This window comes from Macrotis lagotis, chromosome 1, assembly GCF_037893015.1.
Source record: "Macrotis lagotis isolate mMagLag1 chromosome 1, bilby.v1.9.chrom.fasta, whole genome shotgun sequence".
Lineage (NCBI taxonomy): Eukaryota > Metazoa > Chordata > Mammalia > Peramelemorphia > Peramelidae > Macrotis > Macrotis lagotis.
The window spans coordinates 886,415,025-886,428,688 of NC_133658.1; the positions used below are offsets into that span (position 1 = coordinate 886,415,025).

General features: G+C 40.7%; 1 protein-coding gene across 1 annotated transcript in view; it reads right to left on the minus strand.

The window, feature by feature from the left end:
• The window catches only part of LOC141509205 (coiled-coil domain-containing protein 50-like), a 59,123-nt gene extending 48,322 nt beyond the window's left edge, over nucleotides 1-10,801 (minus strand). The window contains exon 1 of the mRNA XM_074218558.1: nucleotides 10,747-10,801. Coding sequence (XP_074074659.1) covers nucleotides 10,747-10,795 — 49 coding nt within the window. The 5' untranslated portion in view covers nucleotides 10,796-10,801. The remainder of the gene's footprint in view (nucleotides 1-10,746) is intronic.
• Nucleotides 10,802-13,664: the final 2,863 nt, after the last annotated feature.

The window sequence follows — 13,664 nt, forward strand, 5'->3', positions numbered from 1 at the left end:
CTTCCTTTTTTCCTTCCCTCCCTATGAGAAGGGGATGACTATCTGATATCGAGGAGTTACAATCTTCCAAGTTGGTTTGAGAGCAAGTCTCATTTTCAATGAGTTTTGGATCATCTTACTGACCAAAATCAAAGGTGGAAAGTCAAATACAGCATTAAATGGAAACAAAACTGATTGTCCACAGACTTAAACCTAGTATACATTTATTTATACTTTTAAAGAACCAAATACTGGAACTTTTTTCAAGAAGATTCCTGAGTTTCAAAAAGAGGTTTGGCTTCAGGAGATGCAATTTGTTTTTCCTTTCTCTTTTTTCCTCTTTTTGCTTTCTTTCCCTTTTTTCTTTTCTTTTTCTTTCCTTTTCTCTTTTTTTCCCTCCCTCTCTTCTCTTCTTCCCTTCCCTCTCCTTTTCTTTCCTTGGGACTGAAGTATAGTGGTAACTCATGGACTAGTTTCCACTATTGTTTGACAATGGAGTTTTGATCTGCATTTTTGACCTGGAAAGGAAACAAGTACCAACTACATGTTAGGTAATATGCTAAGAATTTTAGAACTACTATTCTATTTAGGGTGGCTAGGTGGCACAGTGGATAGAGCATCGGACCTGGAGTCAGGAGGACCTGAGTTCAAATCCGGCCTCAGACACTTAATAATTACCTAGCTGTGTGGCCTTGGGCAAGTCACTTAACCCCATTTGCCTTGTAAAAAACTAAAAAGAAAAAAAAGAACTACTATCCTATTTGGTTCTCACAACAACCTTGAGAGGCATATGCTTTCATTAATTCTACTTTGCCCAGGTCACACAAATTAATAAGTATCTTGGGTCAGGTGTGAACTGGGCCAATTTGCCCTTTCTTAGGCAACTTGGTACCCTCTCACATCTGGATGATTGCATATTGATGCCACTGCCAACCCAAATCTCCCTCAGTTTCCAAGAGCCTAATGTCTCCCTGCGGCATAGATTACAAATGAACTATTTTTTTTTTCTCAAGAGTCATCAAAACTTTAAAATTCTCTAAGAGATCAATCATACTTAATGTTCATTAACCTCCTGGCTTAATTTAATTCAACAAGGATTTACTAAGTGTTTACTATATATACAAAGCACAATGGAGGTACAAAAACCAAGATGAAACAGTCCCTGCCCTCATGAGGCTCATATTACCAGGGGAAAAGCAACATGAATTTATATAAGTAGATATGAAATATTAGTGAGACAAGCTCATAATTTCACTGTAATAATGAACTTTCAGTGTGGAAATTCCCTCTACCAATGAAAAACTATACCAACTCTGCAATTTAGTTTTTAGAGGGTTTCCTGGGGCATAGAGAATGACTTGGCCAGGTTCACAAAGTTGGTATGAATCAGAGGATCACCTCCCTGATGTCATGGTCTTCTTCAAGAACAATGGACAAACATCACCAAACATCATCATGAATCAGAGGCCAGCCCTGAATGGTTGAATAGCCAACTCTCTATCCACTAGGCTGCCACCCAAATTGGTGACATTTTCAAAATAAACAGTTCCACTATAATGCATGCTTAGAAAAAGTCAATTTGTTTCAATGACAATGATATAGAAAGGAACAATTTGAACATAATTTGAATTTCCCGTTTATGACTGATTTTGTCCCCAAAGAAGTGAGTAATGGGATGGGGGAGAGCAAAGCTAGCAACTGGAGAGCTTAGAATGAGAAAAATGTTGAAGGCAACATCTGAAAAAGGCTTTGAAGGAACAAAACAAGTCCCTGTCTTCAGAGAGCTTACTTTCTATAAGGAGGATAAGACAAATATCAAAAATGACCTCCTATAGGAGAATGCTGATCCTGACCCTGGCCTTGACTTGAAGGACTATAAATATTCTAGGAGACCAAGAGGAGGGGCTGGAATTTAAGAATTCACTAGGGGAAAGTGATGTGAAATTAGACTTGGTAAGAGGGGTAAGATTTTGAAATACTTAAAACCCTAATCTAGGCAGTTTTTATTTAACAATGATAACAATATTGATAGCTAGTATTTATATGCAGCTTTCAGATTTACAAAATACTTTGCAACTGTACGTGTGATTATTATTCCCACTTTGCCCAAGGGAGGTTGCATGAATTGTCCAGATCCAGGATACAGTTAGTAAGCTTCTGAGACCATATTTGAATTCAGAATTTCCTAACTATATGCTTAGAGCCACTATATCACCCAGATGTGTTTTGGTTGGTTTGTTTGTTTAACCCTGAAAGACTTCAAACAGAGGCTAAAAAATGGATATTTATTGTAGGATTTTTTTTCCCAAGACTGGTTTGAACTAGCTGGCCACATTGAAGTTTCTTACTAATCTGAAATTCTGGGACAATCTTGTAAATGTATAATAAACCTGCATGACCTACTTGTATGACAAACATATGACCCATTTGTAAAAAAATTGGTGATGGTTCTATTCAAAGATGTTAGTAGATACTGGTAATGATAAACCACTGGTATTTATAGAGTGATGACAAAACATTTCTTTTTTTTTTTTTAGTTTTTTGCAAGGCAAATGGGGTTAAGTGGCTTGCCCAAGGCCACACAGCTAGGTAATTAGTAAGTGTCTGAGACCAGATTTGAACCGAGGTACTCCTGACTCCAAGGCCAGTGCTTTATCCACTATGCAACCTAGCCGCCCCAAAACATTTCTCATACATTCTTTCATTTGACCTTCACAAGAGCCTAGTGTGGATATGATTATTGTTATTCTACAAATGGGGAAACTGAGGCTCACAAAGGTTAAGTGACTCTGATGGCTACTGAGGTCTTTCCCAACTCAGAAACGTTGGTTGTCTATCAGTCAAAAAGTATCAATTAGAAGCTTTGTATGGGTCAAGCAAAATGGGCAGAGTATCAGGGCCAGAGTCAGGAAGACCTTATGTCAAATCATACTTCAGACATTACAGTATCTCCCTTAGCAAATCACTTAACCTAGTTTGCCTCAATTTCCTCCTCTGTTAAATAAGTTGGAGAATGAAATGGCAAATCAGTACAATATCTTTGACTACATATTTCCAAATGGGGTCACGAAGAGTTGGACACAACTGAAAAAGACTCAACAACAAAAGAAATGCTAGGTTTTTTTGAATGTATTTACTATTGTTTCCACTTATTGCCTGAATAACATGGGACCAGGCAGAGTTCTTAACACCAGAGATTAAAAAGAAAGGCAAAAACACATTCCCTGTCCTCAAGGAATTCACATTCTCAAGTGGGAGAGAATATGAGGAAAAACTGTACATACAAACTACATACAGTATAAATGGAAGATAATTTTGCATTAGGAGTTTTTACCCTGGGGGTCTATGAACTTGTTTTTTTTTTTGTTTTTTTTAAATAAACTATATTACAATTGTATTGTATCTGTATTGATAACTATATTATAATTGATTTCTTATGATATCCTAGATGATACAGTGGATAGAGTGCTAGACTTGGAGTCAGGAAGACTTGAGTTCAAATTTTATCTCAAACATTTCCTAGCTGTGTGACCCTGGTCAAATCATTTCATTTCTGCCCCAATTTTAACTGCAAACTAGGAAAAATAATAGCTTCTTCCTCCCAGGATTGTTGAGATGATCAAATGTGATCCTTTGCAAATCTGAAAAGGTCTCCTTCTCTCCCTCTATACTACTTTGCTAGGTCATCTCATCAGCTCTCATGGATTTAATGGCCATCCCAGTGCTGATGATTCTCAAATCTACCTTTCCTACCCTAGACTCTCCTACTGACCTCCAATCTCCCACTGTGGGAATTTCTTTTCAAGACTGGTTTGAACTAGCTGGCCACTAATCTGAAATTCTGGGACATTCTTGCAAATGTATGACAAACTTGTATGAGGTTGCCATCACAACGTAAGTGGTGATTTTATTAAAGAGAAGATCCAATCCTGTGACCTACTCCCATTCAATAAACTCCTAGCGCCTCCAAGAATAAATACAAAATGTTCCGTTGGGCATTCAAAGCCCTTCATAACCTAGCCCTTTCCTATCTTTCCAGTCATCTTACTCTTTACTTCCTGGACCTTATATATTCTTAGATTCAATGATACCAGCTTCCTGGCTGTTCCTTAAATAAGATCCTCTATCATTTTTTCTAGCTGTCACCCATACCTAAAACCATCTACCACTTCATAGCCACTTCTCTGGCTTCCTCTAAGTTCCTACTAAAATCCTACCTTCTAAATGGAGCCTTCCCCAGACATGCTTAATTCTAATACCTTTCCTTGTGAATCATTTCCTATTTATCTTGCACGTAACTTTCTTTGTTTATATTTATCTGGATTGGATTATATGTTCCTTTTCACTTTATTTTTCTTATTTTTGTTTTTTTTTGCAATATAGCTAATGTGGAAATATGTTTTCATATTTCCATATGTATTCACATTTCCATATGTATTCATATGGAAAATAGATATTGTACTTCTTTCTTTCTCAATGGTAGAAGAGGAGGAAGAGAAAGACGGAATTTGGAGCTGAAAGTAAAATACCTTAAAATTAATAAAGATATCTACTAATTATTTGAAATGCTAGAAATCATTATTATTACTATTACTTGTAGTAATTTTATGCATTTAAACACATGATTCCAAGAATGGGTCCACCACCAAATTGTGACTGTAAAAAGGTAGAGAATCCCTGTCTTAGAATGTGTGATACTGTGTTTTGCCCAAGGCCACACAATTAGTGTCAGACGTAACATACTAATATAAGCCTTTCCTGTCTCCAGGCCCCCTCTTTCCACCTGGAATTCACTACCTCCAGGAATATGGAGGAAAAGTCAGTACTTTGAATTGTCTTTACCAGACTTGTCGGACTTTATTTTCTATACTTCCTAGCCTGAACCCTTCTTAGGACAAAATATACATCTTTTTCCAAGGTACTCATCCAAAGAGGAGTCAAATTCACATTTTGCATCTTTTAGCAACTTCATCCAATCCAACAAACATTTATTAAGTGCCAAAAACTCGGCTAGGAACATGAAGATAAAAATGAGATAGCTCTTGCGGGTCAAAGAACTTATGGCCAGTTTAATGTTTATTACTCAACAGAGACCTAAGAGAAGAAGCAACCTTATCAGAGAAGAGAAAGCATAGATTCACATAAGGCAGCCTGCTCAGACCACTTCAAGAATGAACTGATAAGGGGCGGCTAGGTGGCGCAGTGGATAGAGCACCAGCCCTGGAGTCAGGAGGACCTGAGTTCAAATGTGACCTCAGACACTTAATAATTACCTAACTGTGTGGCCTTGGGCAAGCCACTTAACTCCATCTGCCTTGCAAAAAATCTAAAAAAAAAAAAAAGAATGAACTGATGAGTTGATGAGCAAGAGAAGACAGGACAGTACAACAATGGAGACTAGTCTACACATTGTGGGGGTCATTTGGGGTCAAAGTGGTGACACATTAAATTGTTGTTGCTAATTACTGATAATGAATGATCAGTCATTTTAATGATTTTTAATAATATTATATACATGTGTATGCATTAATACATACATTCACATCCACATATATCATCCAAGTGGATGGGTTGCCAGTTGGAGTCAGGAAGACTCTTTTCCCTTAGTTCAAATCTGGTCTCAGATACATACTAGCTGTGTGACCTTGAACAAGTCACTGCACCCTATCTAGCCTCGTCCCCCATTTGTAAAATGAACTAGAGAAGAAAATGGCAAACTACTCTCTGCCAAGAAAACTCCAAATAGAATCCTAAAGAGCTGGACGTGACTGAGGACTAAACAACATGATATATTATGAGTAATAACAACAACAGGAAGGAGGAAAAGGAGAAGGTGGAAGAGAAGGAGGAGAAGAAAGAAGAAAGAGGAGGAGGAGATTACGGTGATGATACTCATCATAACGATAATAACAAGATAGTGAGCTGACTCAGAAGTTTCTCTCTGAACCTCATCAAAAAAGAGAGAGAACAATAAGAAAAAACTGCAATGGGATGATGAGTTGTTTCAGGATCACTGTCAACTGAATTTCTTTGAATAATACTAATATTGATAAGAAGTAATTTTTGTATTGGGCTTACTATATGCCAGTATTGTGTCAATCACTTTAAAATTAACGTTTTATTTGATCGAGACAAGAATGAGTTTTCAATAGTAATAATAACTGATACTTAAGTGCTTTGCCTAAATTATCTCAATCAAACCTCATAAGAAACCTGTGAAGTTAGTGCTAATATTATGCTAATTGGACAGAAGAGGGAACAGAATTCCAGAGAAGTAGGGGCCCTGCCTTTATTCCCTTTCTTCACCTCCATAAAATAAAGAGGCAAAAAGAAACGCTGAAAATGGCAGACAGAGCATTCCTGAAGCTAGATCTTTCATTTTCCAATATTGAAAACAATACACATATGGGCTGTTATCAATACTGAGCCAGCCAGCTGTCAGCAAAGGAACCTTTTCGATTTAAAGAGCAACTGGCATTAAACCTTTCAGAGCACAATGTCACCTTCTATTCCTTGGCAGAGATATTCTTTGTTGAAATAAGATTGCAAAGAAGAGGGTTCAAAATCCCCTGAAATGAGGGAAAGCTAGCTATGGGGAGAGCAGTGTGGAGGGAGGGGTGTGGCCTCTACTGATAAAATAGTCCAGAAAGGAAACACTGTAAGGATAAATCAGAAACACAAGGACATTAGGCCATTTCTCAAAATATTTACAACAAAGAAATTGCCTTCAAAGCAAAAGCAGACTGAAGGATATTTTCTCCCAAAAGAAAAGGGCTGGCATTGTTGAATTAAACAAAAAAATCCCGAACTCTTGAATCCCATGTATTCCTTACAAAGGAATATTGTCAGATTGAGAGTTCTCCCTGGAGATTTATTGTCAGTATCATGAAGGCTGTTCATAGCTCTACCTGTACCAAAACCCAATTAAAATATATATACTCACCTATAGACAAATCTATCTATCTATCTATCTATCTATGTATATAGATATATATATAGATATATATATATATACATATATATAGAGAGAAACAAATATATATTAGCAGGTGACAAATACAAGGCAAAGGTACCCACTGAGTTAAGATTGTGTTTTGTTTCTACACAACTCCATATTGCTATGGGGGATGTACAATTTCCTCCAGTAATGCCTTAATTTCTTTCCTTGAACTGTGTCAAAATGTTTGGTTTTCTTTCTTTTGATTAACTACAAGGCTAGAAGCCTGTCCGTTTGTTAAAAGACACACTGTGCAAATCACACATCACCATTTCTGCCCTACAGAGATAACCACCATTCACATAGCTTCCCTTGGATGGGTGGCTTCCCATTTGAATAAAAAGACATCCTAAGAATCTCAAGAACTGGACAAAACAGAAAGATTTTTTTTTCTTCTCTAGAGCTCTTTGTTACTGGGAATGTCCCATTAATTACAAGGGGGTGGTGATCCTCCCTTTCAAAGTTATGCCTTTTGCTAAAAATTACACAACATTTTCTGCAGTTTTTAAAAGAGACGTTATTCATAGAGCATCATATATCGAGTTCTCTATTGTACAAAAACCCTGGGTGGTTTTTTTTGCTTCTTCTTAAAAGCAAAACCTACTATGAACCCCTCTGTCTTCCCAATAGTAAAATTAACTGCTTCTGATCCTTTGCCATATCTAGTAATGACTGTAAAGGGGTGGGAAGTGTTTGCTAGCTAACTTGTGATAAGAAGAAAGGGATTTCACAAAGCTCGTTTTTGCCCAAATTTGTGCCCCTTTATTTTCTTGACAATAAAGTTGTGATTCTTTTTAAATGAAACACTAGACCTTAAAAATATGAACCTTATCACAATTCAAATCACTTATCTGGAGTCTGATATTCTGTGGTACCTTGAAAGATTGGCAATTGCACAATCATTGACACAGATCACAACTCTTAACCTTCCTATTCTACACAATCTGTTCCCTTTCCCCCCGAGAAATTTCTCAAAGGCTTAAATAAAGATTACTTCCCTCCAAATCTAATGCTACCATAAAAGGGGGGGGGGGGGAATAAACATTTCCCAAATGCTTTTTACTATAATAAATTTACTTTAAAGAATAAGTCTACTACTGTGTTGCCACTGAACTACTATTATTCCCATTTTACAACTGAGGAAACTGAGGCAAACAGGGATTGGGTGAATTGTCCAGCAGCAAGAACACTGCCTTGGAATCAGGAGGACAGGAATTCCAATCCAATATCAGACACTGACACTAACTAGCTTGTGTGACCTTGTGTGACACTCAATTCAAAGCACCTCAAATCCAGGACCCTCTCCAGTGATCCTGATTCATATGCAGACACTAGACCCAGACGGTTCTGGAAGAGAAAGTAAAACCTGGTGACTTAGCACACCACCCCCTTACTCAAATCCAGTTCATGTACTTGTTATGATATCACTTCCCTGATGTCATGGTCTTCTTCAAGAACAAAGGACAAAACATAAAAAATAAAATAAAATATATTAAATAACACCAACACAAAATACAGTTTGTAAATGTCTGCGGCTGAATTTGAACTCAGGTCCTTCTCACAAAAGGCTCATTGATCTCTCTGTCCACTGTGCTACCAGTTACCTCAAACCTAGACATGGCCTGGTGGTTCTACAGGCTATCAGCCCTGTTCTGTGACAGAACCATTATAAAGGGGTTCCAGTGTCATTTCTTGAGGATTATTGTATAATTAAAGTTGCAAGTGTCATAAAAATAAAACTGAGGACTGCCTTTTCAAGCTAGAAAACCAAGGAGTCTGCAGACACTAGACAAAGCTGTCCATAAATGACAATCTTCTTTCTTGATTCAGAGACTCTTGGAGATGGGTATACAGAAAGGGAAACTGAGGGTCAGAGCGTTGCAATGATGACCACTGCTGCTAACGGCAGGAAGAAAACAGAATCTGGATCTCTGAAGTTCTTCTTGACTGATAAAATTAAAATTTTCTTACTGATTTTCTACAATAGTTGCTCTGTCTTCATGTATCACCCCAGTCCTTACTATACCATTCAACACTGGTTCATATCATGTTTGTCCAGGCCAAGCATAGGAATTGGATGGGGGGGGGGGGGGCTGTGCTAAGTCACCAGTCTCACTTTCTCCTCCAGAGTCATCTGGGTCTAGTGGTCAGATGAATCAGAATGACTAGAGATGGCCCTGGATGGAAGGCAATCAGGATTAAGTGACTTACCTAGGGTCATACAGCTAGTTAGTGTCAGTTGTCTAAGGCCATCCTCCAGATGCTAAAGTCAATGCTCTATCCACAGTGCCAACTAACTATCCCTACAAGTTATCTGCCCCCTCTGAGGCTCCATCTCAGACTTTCAGATTATGAGACTGACATGCTGCCTACTGTGCTGCCTACTGAGCTGCATCACAAATAGAAGACAACACCTTCATTTTACTGGACGGACATTTTACCTGGAAGACAGAAATACAGTGACTTGTCCAAGGTCACACAGTTAGCAATAGGGCAAAGTCAGGAACCAAATCCTGCTCTGGTTTACAACTGTTTTCCCACTGTACCATTCTACACAACTCCATATTGCTATGGGGGATGTACAATTTCCTCCAGTAATGCCTTAATTTCTTTTCCTTGAACTGTGTCGGAATGTTTAGTTTTCTTTCTTTTCATTAACTACAAGGCTAGAAGCCTTGAATATTATTCAGATCCTATATACCATTGATTTGCTGTATGGTCATGTCACTCAAGACCCCTCTTTGGCCTCAGTTTCCTCATCAGTAAAATAAAGGGGCTGGGCCCTGAAGTCCCTTCCATCTCTGACTCCTGAGGGAAAGGGGCTGTTTCGTCTTTGTCTTTCTATGCCCCAGTGCTGGCCCGCAGGACCTGCTTGTGGAAAGATTAAACCTCAGATCCATTCTGGGAGGGGAAGGGCCAGGCAACAGGCGTTTCCACCCCTTCGGGGAAATCCGGGCCACCTGTTGGCCCAGAGTGAAACACCTTGGGGGGGCGGGGCAGGAGCAAGGCTGGAGAGGGAGGCCGGATGGCAACATAGACTTGGGATCCCTATAGAGGGATGGATGGGGGGGCATAGAGGAATGGTCCAGGGGGAAGGATGGAAGAATGGGGGGAGGGGCTGATGGAAGAATGGTTCAGGGAGAGCCTGACAGAGGAATAGACAAGGGTGGGGGCGGCCAGAGGAATGTTCGGGAGGGACAAGAATGGAGGGGGGGTCCTGTAGAGAAATGGTCCGATAGAGGAATGGAGGGGGGGGGGGGACTGTAGAGGAATGGTCCGATAGAGAAATGGAGGGGGGGACTGTAGAGGAATGGTCCGATAGAGGAATGGAGGGGGGGGGACTGTAGAGGAATGAGAGGGGCCCAATAGAGGAAAGGATAGGGGGATCCGATAGAGGAATGAACCAAGGGGGCGGATAGAGGAAAGGATGGGGGGACAGATAGAGGAATGGATGGGGGGGGCGGATAGAGAAAAGGATAAAGGGATCCGATAGAGGAATGCATGGGAGGGGCGGATGGAGGAATGGATCGGGAGAGCCCCGGTAAGGGAATAGATCGGGGGCCGATAGGGGAATGGATGGGGGGGGGGTTCGAGGTCCGAAGGGGAGACAGAGGGGGACCTTTGGCAAGTGGGGGCGAGCCAGCCGGAGCTGGAAGAGACAAAGGCCGGGGCTCCGGAGGCAGCAGGAGTCGGGGACCCCCAAGCCCAGCCCCCCAGCCCCCCGGAGGCGGTGAGCCCCGCAACCCCGCCCGCCCCTCGGGCCGCCTTACCCTCCTGCACCCCGGGCAGCTGGGCCCGGTCGACGTGCAGCCCGCTCATGCCCGGCCGGAGCTGTCCCCGGTCCCCGCCGCTCCAGCGGCCGCGCTCCTGCCCGCGCCCCGACACCGGGCCCGGCCCCGGCTCCGCCCGCCGAGCTGCTCCCCCGGGCCACAAAGAGGTCCCCGCGCCCCGCCCTCTGCAGTGCGCCCCGCCGGCCCGGCAGCCGCTGGGCCCCCCGGACCCCGCCCGAGACCCGCACCCCCACCTCCGCAGCCCCCCCGGCCTCCGCGCCGCCTAGTCCGCGGGGGGCTGCTCAGAGGATTTCTTCCCCAAATGGGGGCTCCCAGGGTTTTCAGGACACCGGGCACCCCAGGATTGCGACCCCGGGGCAATTTATCTTGACAACAAGACACTCAACTGATGCTTCCTGGGGGCAGAGGAGGACCCTGAGAAAGGTCGAGGGGGGCAGGGGGAGCTCAGGCTGGGGGGGCGCGGTATTCACTTAATTTTCTAGAAAACTTTTCAAATAGAACGATTTAAAAAAAACCTCATGCCTCCACCCTGCCCCCAGCAAGCCTTCCTCAGGGTGAAGCTTCTCCACTTCTCCATCCATTCCATTGAATCTCCTGGTCTGTGCGCCTCTTCGTGACCCCCAGCGGGGTCCTTACTGGAATGAGGTGCCGTGTCCTTCTCCGGCTCATTTGACAGATGAGGAAACTGAGGACTACAGGATGAAATGACTTGCCCGAGGTCACGGAGTTAGAAGGGTCTGAGTTCAAATTTGAAGTCAGTTCTTCCTTAGCTGCTCTTAAGAAGCCCTTAAATTTGGGGCAGCCAGGTGAAGCAGTGACTGAGGCACTGGTTCTGAAGTCAGGAGGAGCTGAGTTCAAATCTAGTCTCAGAGACTCGATGCTCCCTCTCTGTGTGACCTTGGGCAGGTCATTTACTCCCATTATCTCACTTCCCCCTCATTTTACTAATGAGAAAACTAAACCAAAACCAGCTGTATTTCTTGCCTCCCAGGCCCAATTCAAAAAAGAAAAGAAAAATGAGAAAGTAGGTATTTGTCACCCTGAAAAGAAAGACTTCGTCTGTTTTTTTTAAAAACAAATAAAGCCTAGTTTTTAAACAAATAAAGCCCTACCCCTTCCTTTGGTTGTACCTCGAATCTTCAGGCTTATAAAGTTTTAATGTCAAATGGTAAATTCCCCATACTGGTTTCTTCCTAACTTGCTTCAGTCCAAATGGGAGTCCTTTGATTCAGCCAGGCAGGCATGTGAAGATCTGGTTTTCCATAAGGCTACCGAGGTACAATTAAATTATTTCACTGACCTTTGCAGTGGGAACATTACTTCCTGGTTTAAAAAAAAATCCTATAGAGCTGGAAGTAAAATGCAGACTGTTTAAGGGTGGCAGCTAATATAAAAATTAATCTATATCAGCCATAACTTGTTTCACTTTCACATGAGCAAAAAAATTAAAAATCTTTGATAGACATTTTTAAAATGCCTACTGTCACAGGCATTGTGTTGAGATTAAAGATACAAAGAAAGGCAAAAGACAAGGAGCTGATGGGAGAGACAATATACAACAAGCCACCTATCAGACAAATTGGAGAGAATGCACAGAGAGAAGGCTTGAGAATTAGGGGGAATCAGGAAAAGGCTTCTGGGAAGTGGTAGGATTTTTAGCTGGGACTGGAAGAAAGCCAGAGAAGCCAAGAGGAGGAGATGAGAAAGAATATCCCAGAAGAGAGGGATGCCTAAAGTAAGGAGATTGAAGATAGGGTGCAAAGAACAGCCAGGAGGCCTCCAATGTCCCAGAGTCCATGGGAGGGAAAGAAAGAATGAAATAAATAAATCTGAGTTGGGTTTTTTTTTTGGGGGGGGATTAGGAACAAGTAATATAGATAAACAGCTAGCTTAATTTTTTTAAAGAGCAGAAGCAAAGCTTGTTTGGATTAAAAATAAAAAGTGAGAATTCATATTTGAAGTAGAAATAAACAGAAATTATTTTATTCAATTATATGCTAACAAACAGATAATCTAGAAGATAATACCAAATGCTTAGGAAAATATGAAATATTCATATTAACAAAAGAAGTAATTTGTTTCAGTAGATTAATATTAAAAAATGGAGTAAGTCATAAATGAAATTCCAAAGGGAGAAGGGAGAAACCAGGATCAGATAGATTTTTTCCCACTTTAAATATTTTAGTTTTAATTACATGTAAAAATTCTTTATATATATATATATATATATATATATATATTCAGTTTAGAATTCAAAATTCTTTCCATCCCTCTCTCATCTTTCCCCTCTTTGACAATGCAAGCAATTTGACAATGGTTATACATGGGTAGTCATGAAAAACATACTTATATGACTGACATGTTGTAAAAGAAAAAACAGACCCCCTCCCCAAAAAACAACCCATGAAAAATAAATATAAAAATAAAATAAAATAAAAAATTAATTAAAAATAGTATGCAATGATCTCCATTCAGGCTCTATCAGTTCTTTCTCTGGTGGTGAATAGCATTTTCATCATGAGGTCTTTGGAATTGTCTTGGATTTTCATATTACTGGAAATAACTAAATCATTCACAGTTGATCATCAAGCTATATTTCTGTTACTATGACATGGTTCTCCTGGCGACACTTACTTCACTTTTCATCAGTTACTGGTTTGTAAGTCTTTTCAGGTTTTTCTGAGAGCATTCTGTTTGGCATTTCTTATAGCACAATGGGATTCCATCGCAATCATATTACCATAACTTGTTCAACCATTCCCTAATTGATGGGGATCCCCTCAATCTCCAATTCTTCACTACCCTTTAAGTATCTGCTATAAATATTTTGTTACATATAAGTCTTTTTCCTTTTTTAAAAAAAAATCTCTTTGGGATATGGACCTGGTAGGAGTATT